Source organism: Schistocerca gregaria, chromosome 3 (assembly GCF_023897955.1).
Source record: "Schistocerca gregaria isolate iqSchGreg1 chromosome 3, iqSchGreg1.2, whole genome shotgun sequence".
Taxonomy (NCBI): domain Eukaryota; kingdom Metazoa; phylum Arthropoda; class Insecta; order Orthoptera; family Acrididae; genus Schistocerca; species Schistocerca gregaria.
Genome location: NC_064922.1, coordinates 474987829 through 475014149, shown reverse-complemented (window position 1 = coordinate 475014149; position 26321 = coordinate 474987829). Strand labels below are relative to the sequence as shown.

General features: G+C 40.1%; 2 protein-coding genes across 4 annotated transcripts in view; one reads left to right on the top strand and one right to left on the bottom strand.

Moving 5' to 3' along the window:
- Nucleotides 1-4913, bottom strand: part of LOC126355001 (glycerol-3-phosphate phosphatase-like) — a 70270-nt gene extending 65357 nt beyond the window's left edge. Inside the window, exons 1-2 of one of the 2 annotated variants that reach the window (XM_050005126.1) lie at nucleotides 4824-4913; nucleotides 3905-4019 (exon numbers count right to left, since the gene is read on the bottom strand). In XM_050005126.1, coding sequence (XP_049861083.1) covers nucleotides 3905-4004 — 100 coding nt within the window. In that variant the 5' untranslated portion in view covers nucleotides 4005-4019; nucleotides 4824-4913. Of the gene's footprint in view, nucleotides 1-3904; nucleotides 4020-4823 lie in introns of those variants that run through there. The other variant, XM_050005127.1, reaches the window with a different exon arrangement.
- Nucleotides 4914-5183: 270 nt separating this feature from the next.
- Nucleotides 5184-26321, top strand: part of LOC126355000 (mitochondrial ornithine transporter 1) — a 76940-nt gene continuing 55802 nt past the window's right edge. The window contains exon 1 of one of the 2 annotated variants that reach the window (XM_050005124.1): nucleotides 5184-5264. The gene's annotated coding sequence lies outside the window, so the exon portion shown is untranslated. Of the gene's footprint in view, nucleotides 5265-5469; nucleotides 6159-26321 lie in introns of those variants that run through there. The other variant, XM_050005125.1, reaches the window with a different exon arrangement.

Genomic DNA, 26321 nt, shown 5'->3' with positions numbered 1-26321 from the left:
TCTGTAGAAGATCTGTATCAGTATTTTACAATCATGAGTTATTAAACTGATGGTTCAGTAATAACTCACACTTATCAGCATCTGCCTTCTTTGCTATGGAATTATTACACCCTTCTTGAAGTCTGGGGATATTTTGTCTTTGTTATGTATCCTGCATAAGGGGAGTAACAGTTTTTGTATGCTGTGAGGGTAGCACTGCAGGTTGGACGGGAGGCCAGCACCCTCCCTTCGTAAAAAATTAAACATGCTTTCAAAACTACAAGTAGTAGTAGTAGTAGTAGTAGTAGTAGTAGTAGCTATTCACCCAAAGATCTAAATAATTCCAAGGGAATGCCTTTACCCTAGATGCCTTATTTTGGGTCAAGTCTTTCAGTGCTTTGTCACATTATTCTCACAGTATCTTATCATGACTCCTATCTTCATCCACTCATTCTTCCTCTTCCACAATATTGTCACCAAGTCTCTTTTGTTTATATAAGTCTTCTACATATGTCTCCCATCCTTCAGCCTTCCCTTCTTTGCTCTGTACTCACTTGTCATTTGAGTTCTTGATGTTAATATATCTTTCTTCCAGATGTTTCTTTAATTTTTCTATAAACAGCTTCTATCTTACGCATAGATGTGCATGCTTCTACAGCTTCGCATTTCTCCTTTAGCCATTCCTAATTTTCTACTTTGTACTTCATGCCACTCTCATTTTTAGGTGGCTGTATTCCAGTTTGCCTGTTCCATTTTAGAAACTGACCTTGGAGAAATGTAGGAACATGTGAGGCAATACTGACCCAACAACTTGTCTTAGAGGATAAGTTAAGGCAATGTAAACCTACATTTATAGCCTTTTTAGACTCTGAGAAAGGTTTTGACAATGTTGGCTGGAATACCTGCCATTCCTCTGTAAAGAATTCATGCTAGTATTTTGCAACCATGGCTTATCAAACTGATAGTTCAGTAATATTCACACCTGCCAGTACCTGCTTACTTTGGAATTGTAAATATTACATTCTTCAGGAAATATGAGGGTATTTTGCTTGTCTCATCCATATTGCAAACTGGGTGGAAGAGTTTTGTCATGGCTGGCTCTCTAGGGCTCTCAGTAGTTCTGATGGAATGTTTCTACCTCTATCATCTTGCTTGGATTAGTCCTTTCAGCACTGTCAAATTTTTCTCACAGTATCATATCTTCCACCTCATCTTCATCTACATCCTCTTCCATTTCTATAATATGGCCTTGAATAGACTTTCAATATACTCCTTCCACCTATCCCTTCTTTGCTTGATATTCATACAGCTGCTTCTCTTTTCTCCAAAGGCCTCTTTGATTTTCCTGTAGGTGGTATCTATCTTTCCCCTAGTAAAATATGCTTCTAAATCCTTACATTTGTCCTCTAGCCATTCCTGCTCAGAATTGTTGCATTTCCTGTGAGTTTCAGTTTTTTAAACATTTGGATTCCATTTTACCTGCTTCATTTGAACATTTTTATATTTTCTCCTTTCATCAATTAAATTCAGTATCTCCTGAGCTATCCAAGCATTTCTATTAGTCCTTGTCTTTTTACCTATTAGATCTTCTGCTGCTTCCACTATTCCATATCTCAAAGCTGCCCATTCATCTTCTACTGTATTCCTTTCCCCTGTTTTAGTCAATTGTTGCCTAATGCTCCCAATGAAACTCTCAACAACTTCTGGTTAAACTTATTCAGGTTCCATCTCCTTAATTTCCTGCCTGTTTCCATTTTTTTTTTTACTTTTAATCTACAGTTCATAACCAATAAATTGTTGCAAAGTTCACATCTGCCCCTGGAAATGTCTTAAAATTTAAAATCTGGTTTCAAAATCTATGCCTTATCATGATATCATTGATGAAACTTTCCAGTGCCTCCAGATCTCTTCCACATATACAACCTTGTTTGATGATTCTTGAACCAAGTGTGAGTGATGATTAACTTATGCTCTGTGCAAAATTCTACCAAGTAGCTTCCTCTTTCATTCCTTTGCCCCAATCCACATTCACCTACAATTTTTCCTTCTCTTCCTTTTCATAACATCAAATTCCAGTCCACCATCACAATAAAATTTTCGTCTCCCTTAACTATATGAATAATTTGTTTTATGTCATCATACATTTCTTCAATTTTTTCATCATCATCTAAGTTAGGCAGTACTGTATAAAGTTGTGCTACTGTGCTGGGTGTTGGCTTCGGGTCTATCTTGGCTACAAAAAGTGCACTCACTATGCTGTAGGTCGTGGATTACCTCCGTTCATACTCTCTTATCCAGTGTTAAACCTACTCCTGCATTATCCCTACGTGATTAGTATTTATAGCACTGTATTCATCTGATCAAACAATGGAAAATCCAGGATGGAATGTAACAATATTATGAAAAGGATAGTTGCTACCCATTGGCACTGAGTTGCAGATATGCAAAATAGACAACATACACACATACACTCACTCATGACCACAGTCACTGGCTGGTGTGGTCACACTCAGCAGCCAGAGACTATGTGTGTGTGTGTGTGTGTGTGTGTGTGTGTGTGTGTGTGTGTGTTTCCAGTGAAGGCCTCGTTGGCCAAAAGCCCATTTTCTGAAATCTTTTTGTTGTGCCTATCTTCAACTCAGCATCTCTGCTACATGATGAGCAGCAACTACCCTTTTCATAATATTACTGTATTTACCTCGTCAGAAAGTCCTGATACTTCTGCCACTGAACTTCACTAATTCCCACTATATCTAACTTCAAACTATCTATTTTTCTTTTCAAATTTTATAATCTACATGCATGATTAAGGGAGCTAACATTCCAAGCTCAATACTTGTATTAAACAATTTAAAAACTAGTTCCCTGATATATCTGATTCTGTCAAAACCATATTGTTTTACCCTGGTAATAGTTTCTTCAATTACATTCATAGATGTACTGCAGTTCTGTCTTACAGAAAATGAACTGGAAAAATCAAATGTGAAAAGCTTTGTTTATATTTAAGAAATTACTGAAATCAGGTGGTAGTGCTCCGATCATACACAGCACTTTCAGTCATTGAAAAACTGGCTCTGCACCAGGCTGCGATGGCCCAATGGATATCTATGGGCAACTGTGTCATCCTCTGCCTAGTGGCATCATGTGAATGCAGTATGGAGGGACTTGTGGTTAGCACACCATTCTCCCAGCCATTTTGCAGACTTTCCAGACATTTGAGCTGCTACTGTTCAGTCACGTAGCTCCTCTGTTGGCATTACAAGACTGAGTTACCCTGTGCCAGTCTTCCCACCAAGGAAAAATCCTTGGCAGTACCAGGAATCAAACCCGGGTCCTCTATAAGGCAGTTACCTATGCTGACCACTCAGCTACAGAGGTACCTTTCAGTCATTAGCTGTACAATAAACCTCTTACCTGGTGGACTCAGATAGAATACACATCAAATATGATGCAGCCAAGTGCGGGACTACTTCTAATTCATAGCCATATTTAAACATTTCATACTACCAAATAATTTCCTAAGTTACATCCTCACACGCTCAACAAAATGTTTCGCCGAAGTGTATATGTGTGTATCGATTTGTGTAAGACTGAAGTTTGGAAAATTTCATTGCAACAAAGCAGCTAGGCCAATTCAATATTAGGTCAGTTTGAAGATAAAATATGAAAGAGGTGACAGAAAAGAATGTAGCCTAAGAAATACAAAAGAATACAACAAAACGAAAATGCAATAAACAAAATTTGTAAAGCACCTAGTTTATGGCACTAGTGAAAAAGTGTAATTATTGTTTGACTGACACAGTTCCTGTAAAGTGCTTTCATTCGCATCATACCAGTCTTATTACTACTGTTATCTTCTATAATTGTAGCTGTTGTTAGGTGGGTAAAGGATTGTTTGCATTTCCAGTAGACAAATTTTACTCACCGTCACAGTCAGTCAGAACTGTATCAAATGAACTGAGAAATGCTGCCACTTCTTTACTGCTGAAGGATGACAAATCTGGAATCTGTTGCCTTGGTGCCATTGTGGTGGAATATAACTGTGTTATAGCAAATACTGAAATTACTACACACAGAATTAATGTGTACACCAATAACAAAATTGTGAAAATTAACACACTTGAAAGTATTATTTACAAAGGAACTTACAGAACACAATAATGAAAATACCAAAGTAAAACAGTATAAATTTATAAGCATACAACTGCATGCCGCTTGTGTCACTAAATGAGATAAATATTGACAATGTAATGACATGTGAGGGGAAGGTTTATATCCTGAAGTGTGGAGAACATCTTGATTTAAAACATTGTGAAATATCCTATCACTTGGTTGGTACACAGATGTAATAGATGCAGAGAATGATTTCTGTTCTTTCCCAGGGAAAGGAAACATTTAAAAAGTATACTGTACATTGTGAAGACAGTTGATTAATATAAATTATTTCAGAACAGTGGCATTTGAATAGCATTGAGAGACCAAATGATAGATTAATGCTGGAAGGTGGAAAGCTGACAATCTGGTAACTAGCTATTTGTTATTGGTGAAACTGTGGGACCTTTTTGTACGACACTATGTGAATGATGTAGCCTTAGTGATAATCTGTTCCTTTCTTTCAATTTGTGATTAATGCTACCAGTAGTTCTACTGTTCAGGCTCTACTAAACAGAATCTGTAAACATTAGTAGGATCTGTTAAAACATTTAAAACAGACATATTCCACTACTCTTTTAGTTGTCCATGTGTAATGTTACAGACTGTTTTGTGCTACATCTGTACTTGCACGCTCCCCTGTCAGTTTCTTCAAAATCTATTGTGCTTGCGTTCCATGTTTGTCTTATTACCTCTTCGCCTTACAGGTGCACACTTAAGACTGGAGTACTATGTTTCTCCACGGCATACGTCGTTGAAGTTAACACTCTCCTGTAAAATATAGACTTCAGTCGCTACAGTGCGTACTCAGCGCCGGTACTTGTAGTGTTTATTGATGCTACGCGTTTTTATGGCGAAACATATTTGGCGGTAGTAAGGGAGATGGGGCAGGAGATAAGAGAATTTTCATTTTGCAGTTTCATTTATTCTCAAACAGCTCAAGGTGAAGATCCGAAAGGAGGAGCACGACCGGACGCCGTTTACAAGATAATTTCATGACGTCGGTTGACGTCACGACTGACATGACCTTCTCGATCCCACACTTAAGATAACACACAGAACTACTTCTAAATGCGTTTGTTCATTGGTTTTTCAGAAATGACTGTTATACAGAAGAAGGAGCCAGGTCACATGTAAGCTGACATACAACCACTGAATTTTGCAACTACGAGGCACATATTTTTGTCTCGTCATTTGCTTGTCTGTTGTAATTATTCGTAGTTCTGAGAAAAGCTGAAATATTTATTAAAAACCAGCACATTGTTTTAATAAAATAATTTGTGGACGTGACAGTCGTTTGTCTCTGGCCAGTCCGAGATTGTTTTCGCGGTTGGTTGCATGCTTCCACATTGCCAGCATAGTCAATACCGCTGCAGAAGTTTAACAACAATAATCAAAATGGGGCTAGACATCTTGTAGCTGCAGTCTTGAGAATAATAAATCCATATGGAAAATATTTCACAGTTTACGTTGTGTACTAGGCGAACACTATAATATGTTGTCTGTGTGTAAAAGTTGTGCCCAAAGTGTAAACTTAACCAGACAATCGCGAAAATCATGTGATCTGTCATAAATAAAGAGGAAGTGGAACTGTACGGACAGAAATGTTTAAATGAAGCATTAATCGTTGCACATAGAATTTATACCTTTTATCATAAAGCACGTTTATATTCAGTGCAACGAATTATGAATTATCGTGAAGTATTCGAAAGTTTCTAATGTAATGTAACTACCGGTTTTGTATTTCTAATAAATGTTACTTTCTGAACAAGTATCTGGTTATGTCACAAATTTATGAAAGTCGGAGAATACCTTTCTTTAACTGCAATATTGTTAATATTCTTATATCAAATATTTTACGGTATTCCAAAAGATAAAATATGCTGGGCAGGAACGAAAAATTTCGTAAAGGAGAAAATTCTCTGATTACTCTCACCAATCAAAGACGAGTGGTGTGAAAAGAGCAGTTTAACAAATTCCCAATATTGGTGATGAAAATCGTGATAGCCGTGGAGAATTAATGCTAGGTTAGTAAGAAACTGTTCAGAACGTGCTAAAGGAGAAACCAAACACACCGTAACAGTAACTGTCGTAGCATATATGGAATGGGGGCTGCTTTTCCTTGTTAAAACTTTTATTTATAATTAAATAGTTTACCATATCATTTAACTCTTAAGCCGTTTATGAACTATATTTATAGGTAACATTTCTTAATTGAAATCAACTGCAGTATTACCTCTGCTATAAAGACTAATAGGAATTTAACCAAGAATAAAGACTTAGTAAAATAGTTATGACACATACTAGGTTCTTTCTACAATGAGGAATTGAACAACTAAAATCTTTGATAATTTGGGTTTTTATATAAGGCTCAGTATGGATTTCATAGAAGGCAAGTTTCAATTAAAATTTTTCCTAATCATAAAATTTTACAGAGATTCAGAATATATACAGCACTCTGGCATTACATAGGTTAGGCAGCAACCCTTTTGATCATATTGTTGTTTTTGTTGTTGTTGTGGTGGTCTTCAGTCCTGAGACTGGTTTGATGCAGCTCTCCATGCTACTCTATCCTGTGCTAGCTTCTTCATCTCCCAGTATCTACTGGAGCCTACATCCTTCTGAATCTGCTTAGTGTATTCATCTCTTGGTCTCCCTCTACGATTTTTTACCCTCCACACTGCCCTCCAGTACTAAATTGGTGATCCCTTGATGCCTCAGAACATGTCCTACCAACCGATCCCTTCTTCTAGTCAAGTTGTGCCACAAAATCCTCCCCAATTCTATTCAATACCTCCTCATTAGTTATGTGATCTACCCATCTAATCTTCAGCATTCTTCTGTAGCACCACATTTCGAAAGCTTCTATTCTCTTCTTGTCTAAGCTATTTATTGTCCATGTTTCACTTCCATACATAGCTACACTCCATACAAATACTTTCAGAAACGACTTCCTGACATTTAAATCTATACTTGATGTTAACAAATTTCTCTTCTTCAGAAATGCTTTCCTTGCCATTGTCAGTCTACATTTGATATCCTTTTACTTTGACCATCATCAGTTATTTTGCTCCCCAAATAGCAAAACTCCTTTACTATTTTAAGTGTCTCATTTCCTAATCTAATTCCCTAGGATCACCCTACTTAATTTGACTACATTCCATTATCCCCATTTTGTTTTTGCTGATGTTCAGCTTATATCCTCCTTTCAAGACACTGTCCACTCTGTTCAACTGCTCTTCCGAGTCCTTTGTTGTCTGACAGAATTACAATGTCATCGGCGAACCTCAAAGTTTTTATTTCTTCTTGATGGATTTTAATACCTACTCTGAACTTTTCTTTTGTTTCCTTCACTGCTTGCTCAATATACAGATTGAATAACATCGGGGATAGGCTACAACCCTGTCTCACTCCCTTCCCAACCACTGCTTCCCTTTCATGTCCCTCGACTCTTATAACTGCCATCTGCTTTCTGTACAAATTGTAAATAGCCTTTGGCTCTCTGTATTTTACCCCTGCCACCTTCAGAATTTGAAAAAGTATTCCAAACAACATTGTCAAAAGCTTTCTCTAAGTCTACAAATACTAGAAATGTAGGTTTTCCTTCCTTAATCTTTCTTCTAAGATAAGTTGTAGGTTCATACATACTACATATAAATTAGGAAACAAAAAACCTTTGGAACAACTGAAATGGAAATGTCACCACTGAAATGTTACTTATCAGTAGAAAATAAATGAACTTCTCCGTAAAGTATTGCAGGTGATATGTGGATCCCCTATTCACTTCCTGTTGACCATCTGAGATTTGTTTATGATGATTCCAAAAGAGAAGCCAGATTAGTCACTAAAAATGTTTTGCAGGGCTGAGAGATCAGAAGAATGTGTTTGACAGGGAAACAGTCAAACACCCTCAGTGTAGAGGTAGGTCAGGGAAGTAGATAAAACAGGTGGTCTCATGTTATCTTGTTGAAAGGTAATGCCGTGGAGATGTCAAAGGTAGGGCGCAGCTACAACCCTTAACACTTTAAAAAAGTAACATGTACAGTCCAAATCACCAACTGTGCGAACTAGAGATGATTGTTTTGTGTACCTAATGGCAACTCATACAATCATATAGAGTTCTGACCCTGTATGATGATGATGATGATGCTGGCATGGCTCTCTCTGGTGCTGCATCAGGGGAAGTAGCAACAATGCTTGCTGTATTGATAGTTATGGGTACTTCAGATGTTCAGTTAAGTGGATACGGAGAAGGTTATCTCTTTCCTTAGACAAAACTACAGTCATTTGATTCAGACAGTGCACATTTAGAGGAACCATGCCACATGTTCAAATGAACAGTCAACCAAACTGTACGAAAATATGTACTTAGCAGGGTAGTTGAAGATATTAGAGATCCCTTGTGCTTTTCAGACTGTGGAAGCTCCTGTAAAAACTGTGTATACTGCAGAACAGCTATAAAACAGAGCATAATTGCACAGATAAATGTTAATTGAAACGCATTTAGATATCAGAAGGGCAAAGCAAGATGACTTCAATAACCATTGTTGTAAAATATATTTTACAGCGTTCTCAAGATAATTTTATGTCTCATACAAGTAGAGTGCATACACCTGCAAATAAGCCAGGAAGTGGAATGACAAATAGCAAAATGAAAACTGGAATGTAGAATTCTGTCTTCAAATAATTAATGTTTCCTTCTTTAATAATATACTACTATCATGATGGGTGACATAATAATCAATACTAGCAGTGTTGAAAAGCAGGTTAAATCGCTAAACCTCAATTAAGGCCCCTAGGCCTGATGAAGTCCCTGTCAAGTCCTACAGAATTTATGAGGCAGTTAACCATAATTTACTGCAGATCTCTTGAGCAAAGATGTATTATCCTTGAAAAGAGTCTACGTCATACCCACATACCAAAGAGGAAGTAGAACTGATCCATAGATTACTGTCATGGGTCACTTGTTTCTTTATGTTATTTAATACTAGAACATATTCTTAGCTGTAACATTATGACAAACATGGAACAAATTAATCATCAGCATGGCTTCTAAAAAACAGTGAACATGCAAAACTCAGCCCGCCTCTTCACATACATTGTCTTCATTGCTATGTATACAGGAAGCTAGAGTGATTTAGTGTTTGCAGACTTTTGAAAAGCTTTTGATTCAGTAACACATCAACACTGAAATAGAATTTTATCAAAAAGGAAAATTAACTTGAGAAAACTGTAAAGTTATAGAGAGAAAAAAATGGCAGGTCATTACTTACCAATAGCAGACAAAATTTGAGCACCAAACTGCCAATAGCCACATTTAAGAGTGAAAAAACTACTATTTAGTTTTGGAACTATTACTTCCTACCTTTGGTGGTGGGGGAGGTTGGGTTGGGGGAGGTTAGAAAGGAGTAGCAGATCTCTCACGTCCCAGGGTAAGAAGGATTCACCTGTTACAAGGTCAAGGAGAAACAAAGACGAAGGAGAAGGTGTCAGAGAGAGAGAGAGAGAGAGAGAGAGAGAGAGAGAGAGAGAGAGAGAGAGAGAGAGAGAGAGTTCTGAATCTGAAATGTTCTCTATTGAGAAATGCTGAGTCTGTTTCTTTTTGGATATCGTGGATGAAGAGTACCATATTGAAAACTGTTTACTAGGCACTTTCAGTATCTGTACTGGCTGCTATGCCCAAAGCTATTTTGTTCAAGGAAATTTATTATGTCACTAAATGCAGGGGAGAAGGTTGTAATTTCTGATCAGTTCTGTTGCTCTGAGCATAGATGTGTGTTGTCTTATTCTCCTTCAATGACCGGGGGCAATTCTGTGCTCATAACAACTTTAGTTGATTGATTTCAGTAGTTTTTCAATTTTAACATCATTATTCTTTATAGTGGTATAGCAATAGAATGTTAGAATTATTCCCTGGTGTTACTTGTGGAGGGTATATTCAGTATGGAATGTAACATTTTGGCTTTTTGTTTTACTTTGTAGTGCGTATCTTGTAAGAAAGTCTCTGAACACTGGTTTTAATGTCACTGAAATCATTTGAGTTTTTTCACTAAATTTCTTTGATTTTTTTCATTAAATCTCATTGAGTTTTGGGAGGGATCTTGTGAAGATAGCTGAACTTTCTGTGAAAAGTGCCACACTGAAGCATTTTCTCTGAAAGAGGCTACACACTTCTATGAAAGTAGGTCTGATGTCATATCATATGGAATACGGTGCAGGTATGTGATAAGTATTCTTTAGACTGCATGAAACAAAATGTAATTTGTACGTAACAGCTCAGAGCTGTACAACTGCCCCTGCTCGGTGTGGAGACTATAGTCTCCACTATCAACAGTGCACAAGACAGCTTTTGGAATGGACAAGACATAGTACCAGCTCGCCACGGAAACTGAGCATGGAAGTGAAAGAAATCATTTTGTGCCCATTTAACAAAATCTGGGCTGAAGATTGCTATTCATACTGATGGCACGAAACAATGATTCACTTCTAAAACCAGAGGAGGACTGATTATCCCCAACTACGTTGCACTCACTATCTTTATAGGAAAGTCTTTTAAGCATATTATTAACTAACACATAACATTGACTAAACGATTAATCAGTTATTTATAGTTTGAGTTTCTGAAATACTGGTTCACACTTGACAGTCTTATCCAATTAAAAGGCGCATTACTAGAGTCTTGCCTATGGAAACATTATGGTACTGGTATGGTTGTGAAACTAGAGAAAGCTTGTAATACTATTGAGAAACATACAATTGTTGACAGCCACATGGACTGGGAGTTTGTGAGCATTTTCCAATACTTATTAAGTGGTTTTCTCTTAACAGTATTTATTATACCAAGTTGGTGACACATACTCCAAACAGTTCACTCCAGGGAATAATGTCTCCCATTTCCAGCATTACCCTTTTTGTTATTTATTCTACAATAAGAATGCTATTCATTATTTGTGGATGACATTTTCATATTCAGTTCTTCCTCCAGCTTATAAGCTTATAACTACTGCTCATTAGCTGCAGCTAATGCTTAGGATGCTGATGTGACTGGTTTTAAAGTATCTACAGGTGAAAATATGTATATTTTAAATGTTCACATTGCACTTTTAATTTTTCAGAATGTTATATGATGGGCATCCTCTTGAATTTTAAAATCTCTATGAGTTTCTTAGGGGCACATCTTTGACAAGAAGTTATCATTGCTGACCTAATCTGCGTGATGTAAAATGTGAATGTATGAAGGCACTCAACATGTATCTCTACAGAAAGAACTGGCTTGCGTATTGAACTGATCTCACATTTTATAGAACCTTCTTTCACACAGATACTGTACAGATCACCTAGACCTTAATGTGGTATACAGTGAGGGCATTAGACTGGCCACGGAAGCCAACTGAACTATACCTATAAAAGCTCTGTGCTGAGGTTTGTTAGCTGCCTCTTGCTCTATAGCACAGCTCTTATATGCAACATTACCAAGTTAGTTATATGGCAGAGAGTTTATTGCATCATGGCTAGGGTTGTGTTTTCTATATTGTACAGTGGACACCTAAGCACATCCATGGAGCAATTAAACATTTTTTTTAACAAAGGAATACCTACTTCCCGTAGCAGGCATTTCAGACTTTAAACAGATAAAGCTCAAATATCATCCATAGATGATTGCTGAACCCATTCCACCTTCCTGCCTCCATTCCGCTATCGAACCCCTCCTATTGCTTTTCTACTCCAGCTGAGCTCATATCTTTCCATCATTATTTCTTTCTGTTACTCTGTATTATGGACCTTCCTCTCAGTGTTTCTTCTAATAACTAACCATATACACACTAACATGTTCCATGCTGGCATTATCACTGACTTTTACTTGTCTGCAGCTCAATGCTTACTCTGTTTGGTGAGTATGTATCTGTCCTCATGCACATTATTTGACCCTGAGTTTCCCATAATTTTTTGTCATTGTTGCCAGGAAAGGAGCTATCCATTTTCCTTGATACTTTTGTATATTTTTCAGATAATTAGTTTTAGAATGAATGTTTAACTTCAGCTCCCAGTCTGGTGGACCATGGTTTGTGATCCGGATTTCTTATCTGATAGGGTGTCTTTATCTTGTTATCCCTTTGTTGTGATTCCTTTTTTCTGTTTTCTTTTTGAGGGCCTGCTAAGTTTGAGACACCCCCTACCTTCAGCTACAGTACAGCTGTCATAGCACTTGGCTTGAAGCAACACACGGTTGTTCCCATATAGGCTAATGTCAAATGATTGACAGCTGCTTGGAGCCACTGTGTTGGATGAGCTCCCAAGAGCCATGAACCTGTGATACCTGTCTCCTATGCAGAAAGTACAGGATCTGTCATTACCCATCCACTTGACTGCGACTGGCATGTCAGTGGTAGATATAGGCATCCTGACATGGTGGATGTGGACCAGGGAGTACTCAGGGCGTTGTACCGATCCCCCTAACCAACAAGTTTGGGGTGCTGTCTGTCACTGAAACTGAGACTGACCCAGTGGGACTCACTTCACTTGTTGTGTGGAAATCTGAGGAAAACACAAAAGGGTGCGGGTCTATTATTTATCAGCAGTTCAAACGTATGGCAAATGATGGTACCCCTTAGGGAAATTGCAGCAAGGGACAGGAAAGGACATCAGGTGGACTCAGTGTGTATGCCTGGGGGCCTCATTTAACATGTCAAAGAGGCTATTCCAGCAGCCATTGAGGGAACAGGGTACAAACAACTGCAGATTATGGTACATGTTGGAAAAAATGACACCTGTTGTCTGGACTCTGAAGTCATTATTAGGTCATTCCAGCAACTGGCAGAGAAGAGTGAGAAGACCAACCTTGCATGTGGAGTTTCATGAAGCTCATGATTTGCAGCAATGTCCCCAGAGCTGATCATGGCGCTTTGGTTCTGAGTTGAGTGGAAGGACTGAACCAGAAACCTTGAAAGTTCTGTGACAAGCTAGGCTGCAATTTGCTGGACTTGTGCCATAGGGCTGAGAGCTGTAGGGTCCCCCTAAATAGATCAGGTGTGCACTACACATCATAGGCTGCTACTCGGTAGCTGACTGTGTATGGGGTGACAAGGTTTTTTTAGATTGGGCAACTCTCCATCCAATCCAGATGACGATAGCTGCAAGAAGGCAGAAGTTTCAGTGTAAGATTGAAAGAAATGCCTCCCAGAGTTGAGAATATTAAAATCCTAATGGTAAACTGTTGAAGCATTCACAACAAAGTGCCATAGTTCGAAGTGCTCATGAAAAGCTGGTTGAAACCTGAAATTGACAACAGTGAGATTTTGGGGGGAAATTTAAGTGTATATCGAAAGGATAGGCAAATGAGAAATGGAGATGGTATATTTGTAGCAGTAGACAAAAACTCAAATCCACCGAGATAGAAACTGGAGCTGCATGTGAGATTGTTTGGACAAGACTCAGTATTAGGGGTGGGCATAAAATGATAATTAGATCCTTCTATTGCCCACCAGACCTATCTCTTCATGTAAACGGAAACTAAAGAGAAAACCTCAGTTCACTTGTACGTCAGTTCCACAATCATACTGTAATCATCAGTGGAGACTTTAATCATCCAACAGTTAATTGTAAAATTACCCTGATGGGTGTAATAAGACTTCCTGTGAAACTTTACTTAATGCCTTCACTGAAAACTATTTAGAACAGATAGTTAAGAACCTCACTCATGATGGAAATATATTGTATCTGGACATGATCTCCTTGAGGCTATCCACATCAAAACTGGTATCAGTGAGTATGACACAGTTGTGGCAACAGTGATTACCAAAGTACAAAGGACAACTAAAACGATCAGAAAGATATATATGTTCAGTAGACTAAATAGAAAAAAATCAGTAATGCCATATCTCAGTGAGGAACTTGAAACTTTCAGCACAGGTCAGGAGCATGTAGAGAAACTCTGGCTCAAGTTTAAAAGAAAAGTTGACCAAGCACTGGATAGATATGTACCCAGTATAACATTCATAATGGGAGGGAACCTCCATGGTCTACTGTCACTGCAAAGAAACTTTTAAGAAACAGAGGTTACTGCATAATAGGCATAAAACAAAGTGTATGGCTATAGAAAGAGAAATACTGAATGAAATACATTTGGCTGTCAAGAGAGCTATGCATGATGCCTGCAATGACTGCTGTATCAGAATATAGAAAGAGAAATACTGAATGAAATACATTTGGCTGTCAAGAAAGCTATGCATGATGCCTGCAATGACTGCTGTATCAGAATATTGTCAATGACATTTCTCAAAATCCAAAGAAATTCTGGTCATATGTAAAGGCTGTTAGCCGCAAAAAAGTTAGTATATGTACCACGTGGGAAAAATATATCTAAAAACAAAGATGATGTGACTTACCAACAAAAGTGCTGGCATGTCGATAGACACACAAGCATACACACAAAATTCAAGCTTTCCAACCAACGGTTGCTTCATCAGGAAAGAGGGAAGGAGAGGGAAAGACGAAAGGATGTGGGTTTTAAGGGAGAGGGTAAGGAGTCATTCCAATTCCGGGAGCGGAAAGACTTACCTTAGGGGGGAAAAAGGATAGGTATACACTCGCGCACACACACACGCACATGTCCATCCGCACAGACACAAGCAGACATTTGTAAAGACAAAGAGTTTGGGCAGAGATGTCAGTCGAGGCGGAAGTACAGAGGCAAAGAACTTGTTGAAACACAGGTGAGGTATGAGCGGCAGCAACTTGAAATTAGCGGAGGTTGAGGAATGCCGGATATCGAGAAGAGGGGATATACTGAAGGGCAAGTTCCCATCTCCGGAGTTCTGACAGGTTGGTGTTAGTGGGAAGTATCCACATAACTCGGACAGTGTAACACTGTGCCAAGATGTGCTGGCTGTGCACCAGGAAATGTTTAGCTACAGGGTGATCCTCATTACCAACAAACACTGTCAGCCTGTGTCCATTCATGCAAATGGACAGTTTGTTGCTGGCCATTCCCACATAGAAAGCTTCACAGTGTAGGCAGGTCAGTTGGTAAATCACGTGGGTGCTTTCACACTTGGCTCTGCCTTTGATCGTGTACACCTTCTGGGTTACAGGACGGGAGTAGGTGGTGGTGGGAGGGTGCATGGGACAGGTTTTACACCGGGAGCAGTTACAAGGGTAGGAGACAGAGGGTAGGGAAGGTGGTTTGGGAATTTCATAGGGATGAACTAAGAGGTTACGAAGGTTAGGTGGACGGTGGAAAGACACTCTTGGTGGAGTGGGAAGGATTTCATGAAGGATGGATCTCATTTCGGGGCAGAATTTGAGGAAGTCGTATCCCTGCTGGAGAGCCACATTCAGAGTCTAATCCAGTCCCGGAAAGTATCCTGTCACAAGTGGGGCACTTTTGTGGTTCTTCTGTGGGAAGTTCTGGGTTTGAGGGGATGAGGAAGTGGCTCTGGTTATTTGCTTCTGTGCCAGGTCGGGAGGGTAGTTGCGGGATGCGAAAGCTGTTTTCAGGTTGTTGGTGTAGTGGTTCAAGAATTCCGGACTGGAGCAGATTCGTTTGCCACGAAGACCTAGGCTGTAGGGAAGGGACCGTTTGATGTGGAATGGGTGGCAGCTGTCATAATGGAGGTACTGTTGCTTGTTGGTGGGTTTGCTGTGGATGGATGTGTGAAGCTGGCCATTGGACAAATGGAGGTCGACGTCAAGGAAAGTGTCATGGGTTTTGGAGTAGGACCAGGTGAATCTGATGGAACCAAAGGAGTTGAGGTTGGAGAGGAAATTCTGGAGTTCTTCTTCACTGTGAGTCCAGATCATGAAGATGTCATCAATAAATCTGTACCAAACTATGGGATGGCAGGCCTGGGTAACCAAGAAGGCTTCCTCTAAGCGACCCATGAATAGGTTGGCGTACAGGGGAGCCATCCTTGTACCCATGGCTGTTCCCTTTAATTGTTGGTATGTCTGGCCTTCAAAAGTGAAGAAATTGTGGGTCAGGATGAAGTTGGCTAAGGTAATGAGGAAAGAGGTTTTAGGTAGGGTGGCAGGTGATCGGCGTGAAAGGAAGTGCTCCATCGCAGTGAGGCCCTGGACGTGCGGGATATTTGTGTATAAGGAAGTGGCATCAATGGTAACAAAGATGGTTTCTGGGGGTAACAGATTGGGTAAGGATTGCAAGCGTTCGAGAAAGTGTTTGGTGTCTTTGATGAAGGATGGGAGACTGCATGTAATGGGTTGAAGGTGTTGATCTACGTAGGCAGAGATACGTTCTGTGGGGGCTTGGTAACCAGCTACAATGGGGCGGCCGGGATGATTGGGTTTGTGAATTTTAGGAAGAAGGTAGAAGATAGGGGTACGGGGTGTCGGTGGGGTCAGGAGGTTGATGGAGTCAGGTGAAAGGTTTTATAGGGGACCTAAGGTTCTGAGGATTCCTTGAAGCTCCGCCTGGATATCAGGAATGGGATTACCTTGGCAAACTTTGTGTGTGGTGTTGTCTGAAAGCTGACACAGTCCCTCGGCCACATACTCCCGACGATCAAGTACCACGGTCGTGGAACCCTTGTCCACCGGATGAATGACGATGGATCAGTCAGCCTTCAGATCGCAGATGGCTTGGGCTTCAGCAGTGGTGATGTTGGGAGTAGGATTAAGGTTTTTTAAGAAGGATTGAGAGGCAAGGCTGGAAGTCAGAAACTCCTGGAAGGTTTGGAGAGGGTAATTTTGAGGAAGAGGAGGTGGGTCCCGCTGTGACGGAAGATGGAACTGTTCCAGGCAGGGTTCAATTTGGATAGTGTCTTGGGGAGTTGGATCATTAGGACTAGGATTAGGATTATTTCTCTTCGTGGCAAAGTGATATTTCCAGCAAAGAGTACGAGTGTAGGACAGTAAATCTTTGACGAGGGCTGTTTGGTTGAATCTGGGAGTAGGGCTGAAGGTGAGGCCTTTGGATAGGATATATATATATATATATATATATATATATATATATAGCGCCGGCAGACAGGCACATGAACAAAACACACAAACACACACACAGAATTACAAGCTTTCGCAACTGGCAGTTGCTTCGTCAGGAAGGAAGGAAGGAGAGGGAAAAATGAAAGGGTGTGGGTTTTAAGGGAGAGGGTAAGGAGTCATTCCAATCCCGGGAGCGGAAAGACTTCCCTTAGGGGAAAAAAAAAGGACAGGTATACACTCGCACACACACACACACATATCCATCCGCACATACACAGACACAAGCAGACATATTTAAAGGCAAAGATGTCTGCTTGTGTCTGTGTATGTGCGGATGGATATGTGTGTGTGTGTGTGCGAGTGTATACCTGTCCTTTTTTTTTCCCCTAAGGGAAGTCTTTCCGCTCCCGGGATTGGAATGACTCCTTACCCTCTCCCTTAAAACCCACACCCTTTCATTTTTCCCTCTCCTTCCTTCCTTCCTGACGAAGCAACTGCCAGTTGCGAAAGCTTGTAATTCTGTGTGTGTGTTTGTGTGTTTTGTTCATGTGCCTGTCTGCCGGCGCTTTCCCGCTTGGTAAGTCTTGGAATCTTTATTTTTAATATATTTTTCCCATGTGGAAGTTTCTTTCTGTTTTATATATATATATATATATATATATATATATATATATATATATATATATATATATATATATATATATATATGATGTAAATAAAATAGAAAGAAATGTCTGCTTGTGTCTGTGTATGTGCGGATGGATATGTGCGTGTGCACGAGTGTACACCTGTCCCTTTTTCCCCCTAAGGTAAGTCTTTCCGCTCCCGGGATTGGAATGACTCCTTACCCTCTCTCTTAAAACCCACATTCTTTCGTCTTTATATATATATATATGATGATGTAAATAAAATAGAAAGAAACTTCCACATGGGAAAAATATCTTAAAAACAAAGATTGCAAGACTTACCAAGCGGGAAAGCGCCGGTAGATAGGCACAATGAATAAAACACACACACACACAGAATTTGAGCTTTCGCAACCAGCGGCTGCTTCGTCAGGAAAGAGGGAAGGAAAAGGAAAGATGAAAGGATGTGGGTTTTTGAGGCCTGGTGGATAACGAGAAGATAGTATATATTGAAGGGCAAGTTCCCATCTGCGGAGTTTGGATACGTTAGTGTTGGTGGGAAGTATCCAGATAACCCGGACGGTGTAACACTGTGCCAAGATGTGCTGGCCGTGCACCAAGGCATGTTTAGCCACAGGGTGATCCTCATTACCAACAAAAACTGTCTGCCTGTGTCCATTCATGTGAATGGACAGTTTGTTGCTGGTCATTCCCACATAGAAAGCGTCACAGTGTAGGCAGGTCAGTTGGTGAATCACGTGGCTCTGCCTTTGATAGTGTACACCTTCTGGGTTACAGGACTGGAGTAGGTGGTGGTGGGAGGGTGCATGGGACAGGTTTTACACTGGGGGCGGTTACAAGGGTAGGAGCCAGAGGGTAGGGAAGGTGGTTTGGGGATTTCATGGGGTGAACCAAGAGGTTACGAAGGTTAGGTGAATGGCGGAAAGACACTCTTGGTGGAGTGGGGAGGATTTCATGAAGGATGGATCTCATTTCAGGTCAGGATTTGAGGAAGTCGTATCCCTGCTGGAGAGCCACATTCAGAGTCTGATCCAGGCCCGGGAAGTATCCTGTCACAAGTGGGGCAAGGCTTTGTCTGGAAGCTCGGTTACTGATTGACAGTCTTATATTTCTTGAGTAGCGATATATCTTCTTATAGATATTTGGTAACCCTGGTTTTATTAATGTAAAACTGGAAATAATATTGAAATCATATTTTGGTTTTTACTGCAAACAGTTGCTAGTTTGTATGTATGGGAAAGATGCAGTAATTGAACGCTTACCCAAAAGTTGGTTTGTAAATTCAGTTTTGAAAATTATGAGGTTGGTGATGTGTATGACTCAAATTCAGCTGCACAAGGCTGATCAGTATTTATTATCCGTCAGAATTTCTTCTTCTTCTTCTTCTTCTTCTTCTTCTTCTTCTTTTGGGAGGGGGGGGGGGGGGGCGAAAGGCAATTGTTGATTCAGGCTATATAAGAAAGCATCTTCAGACCTTGCTGTCAATAAGCATATGAATAGCATAGCATGGCATTTTAAAACATTTTTGTGTTCTTGTCATACTGATGTTTTTTATGTCACTCAACCTGTATTTCCACTTACACTCCGTTCAGACACATGAAATAAATGTAGCATCATAAAATTTGAAACAAAGTTCATCACAGGCTAAGGCTGACAAGACGTGAGCAGGAAAGTCCATGTGTAGGCAAGAAGCCAACAGCAGCAGATGCAGGCAAAATCCAAATAGCAAACCAAGCACAGTCATAAGAACCACACTGCTTTCTCATATAAGGCACACAGAGATAACTGTAGGTTCTGGAAGAGGCATACGCTGAAGTGTCTTAACAGCAGGCAGTGGCTGGCCTTCTACCAGGCCAGTTGAGTGGCTAATGTGATATCATGCCACAGATCTTACACCAGATGGCTCACAGTATTTACATCTACACACATACTCTGCAAACCACTGTGAGGTGCATGGCAGAGGGTACATCCCATTATACCAGTTATTAAGGTTTCTTTCTGTTCCATTCACATATGGAGCTTGGGGAGAGTGATTGTTTGAATGCCTCTGTGCTTGCAGTAATTATTGTATGCTTATGCTCACAATCCCTGTGTGAGTGTTACATAGGGGGTTGTAGTATATCTCCTTGGAGTGATCATTTAAAGCTGGTTCTTGAAACTTTGTTAATAGACTTTCTTGGGATAGTTTATGGCTGTCTTCAAGAGTCTGCAATTTCAGTTTCTTCTGTATCTCTGTGACACTCTCCAATGGACCATTCATGCTTTCCTTCTTTGCATATGTTCAGTATCCTCTGTTAGCCCTATCTTGTACGGGTCCCACACACCTGAGCGATATTTTAGGATGGGTCGCATGAGTGATTTGTAAGCAATTCTTTTGTAGATTGATTGCACTTTGCCAGTATTCTACCCAAATACCAAAGTCTACCACCTGCTTTAATCACGACTGAATCTATGTGATCATTCCATTTCAATCCCTGATTGATTATAGTCAAAGCATACCGTAGTTTTACGTTTTGTGGTGTGCACAACTTTACATTTCTGAACATTTATAACACATTTCCAATCTCTGCACCACATTGAAATTTTATCAAGATGTGACTGAATATTTATCCAGTTTCTCTCAGATAGTACTTCATTACAGATAACTGCATCAGCTACAAAAAACTTAATTTTACCATCAATATTATCTGTAAGGACATTAATATACAGCACAAACAGCAAATGCTCCCAATATGCATCCCTGGGGCACATCTGAAGTTACTTCTACATCTGACAACTACTCTCCATCCAAGATAACGTGCTGCATCCTCCCTTCCAAAAAGTCCTCGATCCAGTCATAAATTTCACTTGATATTCCATACTGTCATGTTGGTGCAGTACTGAGTCAAATACTACTTGGAAATCAAGAAACACTGCCTGGTTGCCATAATCCAAAGCTTTCAGTATGTCATGTGAGAAGAGTATAAGGTGAGTTTCACACGACTAATGTTTTCAAAAACCATGCTGGTCGACATTGAGGAGAACATTCTGTTCAAGATACCACATACTCAGAACATGTTCTAAGTTTCTACAACAAATTGATGTCAAGGATATTGGATGTTAGTTTTGTGGATCACTTCTACCACCCTTCTTGTGGACAGGTGTGACCTGTGCCTTCTTCCAAGAACTGGACACGGTTCTTTGTTTGAGAGATCTGTGACAGATTATAGTGACGAGACGGGGTAACTCAGCTGCAAATTCATTACAGAATCTCACATGGATTCCATCAGGGTCTGGAGCTTTGTTCAATTTTAACGATTTAAGCCGTTTCTCAACACCACTGACACTAATACGTATTTCATTCATCTTTTCAATAGCACAAAGAGTAAATTGTGGCAATTCTCTTGAGTTTTTGTTTATAAAGGAACATCTGAAAATGGAGTTAAGCATTTTAGCTATTTCTTTGCTACACTCAATTTCAGTTCCTGACTCATTCATTAGGGAGTGGACACTAACTTTGTTGCCACTAAATGCCTTTACATACAACCAGAATTTTGTTGGATTTTGTGAAATGTCATTTGACAATATTCTGCTACAGTGGTCACTGAAGGCATCACTTGTAGCTCTCTTGACAGCCAAATTATTTTTCATTCAGCATCTCTCTATCTATAGTCCTACACTTTGTTTTATACCTTTTATGCAGTAATCACTGTTTCTTTAAAAGTTTCTGTACAGTGACAATGTATCCTGAAGGTTCCCTTCCATTATGATGTACTGGGTATGTACCTATCCAGTGCTTGGTCAACTATTCAACTATTCTTTAAACTTGAACCAGAGTTCCTCTACATGCTCCTGACCTATGTTGAAAAGTTCAAGTTCCTCATTGACATATGACATTACTAATTTTTTATCTAGTTTACTGATCATATGTATTTTCTGCTTGTTTTAGTTGTCCTTTGTACTTTGGCAATCATTGTTGCAACAACCATGCCATGGTTACTGATACCAGTTTAGATGTGGAGACTCTCAGAGAGGTCAGATCTATTTGTTGTTTGCAAGTGAACTGAATTTTACTCTGAAGTTTTTGGTTACCTCAGGCGATGATCCTGGTGGACAATAGAAGGATGTAATTATCATTTTATGCCCAACCCTGATACTGATTCTTGTCCAGACAATCTCACATGCAGGTTCAATATCTATCTTTATGGATTTGAGTTTTATATCTACTCCAACAAATACACCACCTCCATTTCCAATTTGCCTATCCTTTCGATATACTCTTAAATTTTCCCAAAAATCTCACTGCTTTCTGTATCTATTATTATGCGAACTTCACTGCCTTTCATGACCACTTCAAACTCTGGCACTCCATCTCTGATGGATATAGTAGCAGTTAAGTGGATATGTTGATTTCTGGCCATGCTCCTAAATGTCTTCCCTCTCAAACTGACCTAAAGTGCAGAAAATGCCCTGGCTGGTGTGATGGAGGATGCCTGACATGTGATATCACAGTGCTGGAGCCACTGTGTTGTGTAGGTAGGATACCAGTAACAGTTTGTTCACTGTCTCCTGCTTTGGGTCATCCCTTGAAGGGAAAAGGTAGTGGAGGTGCCGACTGACCTGCTTCCATTGGGGAAGTTGTCCAAAAAGTCCTTGACAGGTGGTTGCTGGTTGTCCTGAGGGCTTGGAAGTGGTGATCCTTGGAATAGAGTGGTGAGAGCTGACAGTGCACTGCCTGTGTGGGACAATCACAGATGATTCCAGTATCATAATATTTGCTGGCCATAATGACTCCATCCTGATATAGCCCCAAACATGTGTGCCCACACTGTAGTGACTACTCGGAATGGCATGGTGGTGTCCCTCCACTTCAGTGACAGAAACAGCCAATGGAGACAGGTCAAAGCCTGACTAAAATGCTAAGAAGTTTTGGTCTTCCATAAAGTCTGTAAGCAGACCAAAATATTGATTCAGTTACACAATGGCCACAAAAAGGCGGATGACAGAGAGAAAGCCAACCTACTGAATTTGGTCTTCCGGAATTGTTTCTCCTTTCAGTCATCACGTGAACACCAAAATGCCTGATTTCAAGATAAGTTATTCCAGAAAGAGAAAATTAGTGAACAAAATACAAGCTTACCAAATTTGGGATCAGATTTGTGATTGGATGCAGCACTTTCTTGCAGATCAACTTAACAGGACAAATGTAGTATATGTAAAAGCAATTGTGGGAGTACCTCAATGGAGTGTTATATGGTCATTACTATGTACAATGTATATTAATGATCTAGTGTATAATATTGAGGACTTCGTGACATTGGTGTTGTCTATAGGAAGGTTACATCTACATCCATTCATCACTAGCCACTATATGAGGGATGTTGGAGGGCATTTTGTACCACTGCTAGTTACTTCCTTTGCTGATCCTCTTGCAAATGGAGTGAGAGAGAAATGATTACCTGTTTTCTTCTGTAGGGGCCCTAATTTCTCTTATTTTGTCTTTGCAGTCCTTATGCAGGATTTACATATGTGGCAGCTGAATTGTTATGCAGTCTCTTGTAAATGGTGGTTCTCTAAATCTTCTCAACAGAGTTTCACAAAAATAAAATCTTCCCTCTGGGAATTACCATTTGAACTCACAGAGAATTTTCATAATACTTGCATGTTGATCAAATATTGTGGTGACAAATCTAGCACAACACCTCTGAATTGTCCAATGTCTTCCTTTAAAGGTTCGAGCAGTACTCAAGAAAGGTCACACAATACTCTGTATGTGGTCTCCTTTACAGGTGAGATTCACTTTCCTAGCACTCTCCTAATAAACTGAAGTCAACTATTTGCCTTCCCTGCAACTGAACTTACATGCTCATTCCATTTCAAGTCACTTTGTAACATTATGCTTAGATGTTTAACTATAGTGACTCTGGCAAGCAGCACATTACAACACTGTAACAAACACTACAAGGTTGTTTATCCTACGTATTATAAATTTCATTTTCCACACCGACCGCAAACTGCCATTTAACACACAAATAGAAATTATTTCCAAGTCATCTTGTATCTTTCTACAGTCACTCAACAATGACACTTCCCCATACACTACTTTCTCTACAGCATACAGCTGCAGATATGGTTTGTTTAATGTAACTGAGTAGGTAAAAAAACATCTCCTTGTCAAATGCCAGCAGGAGAATGCACATACAAAAGTAATCTGGACACCCTCAAAAACATACGTTTTTCATATTAGGTGCATTGTTCCGCCACCTACTGCCAGGTACTCCACATCAGCGACCTCATTAGTCATTAGACATCGTGAGAGAGCAGAATGGGATGCTCCATAGAAGTCACGGACTTTGAACATGGTCAAGTGATTTGGTGTCACTTGTGTCATATGCCTCGAAGCAAGATTTTCACACTTCTAAACATCCCTAGGTCCACTGTTTCCAATGTGATAGTGAAGTGGAAACATGAAGGGACACGTACAGCACAAAAGCGAGCAGGTTGACCTCATCTGTTGACTGACAGAGACCGCCGACAGTTGAAGAGGTTCGTAATGCGTAATAGGCAGACATCTATCCAGACCAACACACAGGAATTTCAAACTGCATCAGGATCCATTGCAAGTACTATGACAGTTAGGCAGGAGGTGAGAAAACTTGGATTTCATGGTTGAGTGACTGCTCATAAGCCACACATCATACCGGTAACTTCCAAACGACTCCTCGCTTGGTGTAAGGAGCGTAAACATTGTATGATTGAACAGTGGAAAAATTTTGTGTGGAGTTATGAATCACAGTACACAGTGTGGTGATCTGATGATGGGGTGTGGGTATGGCGAATGCCCAGAGTATATCATCTGCCAGCGCATGTAGTGCCAACAGTAAAATTAGGAGGCGGTGGTGTTATGGTGTAGTCATGTTTTTCATGGAGTGGGCTTACACCCCTTGTTGTTTTGCGTGGCACTATCTCATCACAGGCCTACATTGATGTTTTAAGCACCTTGCTTCCCATTGTTCAAGAGCAATTCGAGGATGGCGATTGCATCTTTCAACATGGTTGAGCACCTGGTCCTAAGGCACGGCCTGTGGCACAGTGGTTATATGGCAATAACGTCCCTGTAATGGGCTGGGCTGCACAGAGTCCTGACCTGAACCCTATAGAACACCTTTGGGATTTTTTGGAATGCCAACTTCATGCTGAGACTCACTGACCGACATTGATACCTCTCCTCAGTGCAGTGCTCCATGTAGAATGGGCTGCCATTCCCCAAGAAAACTTCCAGCACCTGATTGAATGTATGCTTGCGAGAGTGGGAGCTGTCATCAAGGCTAAGGGTGGGTCAACACAACATTTAATTAAAGTATTACCGATGGAGGGTGCCACAAACTTTTAAGTCATTTTCAGCCAGGTGCCCAGATTCTTTGGATCACATAGTGTATAAAGATATTAAATTTTGCACGCTTCCAGAGCATTGGCTCCTCCTTCTGGCAGAACAATTGAAGGGAAAGAGAGAGGGATGAAGGAAAAGCACTTGTGAAGTTTAGAGAAAGGGGTAGATTCTAGAAAAGTCGTCCAGATCACCAGGTCAGGGGATGCTTACCAGACAGGATGAGAAGGAAAAGTTGATTTTTGGGGGCTGCACCAGACAAGATCTGAAAACCTGAGAGCTTCAAGGTGGAAGATAGTATAATACACAACAGAGGGAATACTGCCTAAACACCATGCACAAGTTAGAGTGCATTGTACATGATAGGGGATGGAGGGCGCGGGTGGGGGGGGGGGGAGGGGGTGGTTGCAGTGTAAGATAGAGAGGTCAGTAGAAAATGAAAGATGTAGAAAACTAAAAGGGAGTGAAGAAAGGGATAGTTACATTATTTACATTGATACATCAGATCATTTATGAATATAGAGAACAATGTGTCAAATGCTTTCTGGAAGTCAAAACATATGGAATAGTCCAACTTGGAATATGCACAGGAGTTCTGCACAGCAAAGCAATGTTAAGCATACTGGTCTGTATTTTTGTAGGTTCATTCTTTTACTCTTATATATATGGGAGTTACCTACACTTTTTCCAGTCCTTGCAACTTTGTACTGAACAAGATTTGCAGTAAATTCATGCTGAGTAAAGGGCCAATGGGAAAGAATACTCTCTATGAAAACTGAACAGGGATTCCATCTGCACCTGTTGAATTTTTTGTTTTTGGCTCTTTTAGATGCTTTTCAAGCCAAGGATGTTTGTTTATATGTTCTCCTTACATTTCACATGTTGCCATCTTCTCACAATGTAGGATTTACCAGTGGTGGATTTGGAGTAAGTGGTATCGGGTGGGTGTGTGGGGCTAATTTTACTGGGAACAATTGCAGAGGCTTGGTGCAGCAATAATGACCTGGGAATGTCATATGGTTTGAAACTGATGTTGCAGAGTTTAGGAATAAAGCAATGGTGACAAAGGATAGTGCAGGGAGGATATCAGGGAGAAAAGCTTTCATTTCAGCACTGGACTTGAGAAAGTCATAGACTTGGTGGAGTAAGGTACTGACACATTTGAGGCCTATGTGGTAATGGGATGAGGGAGAGTGGGATGTGTAAGGGAGTGCTTCTACATTTTTTAGACATGGGAA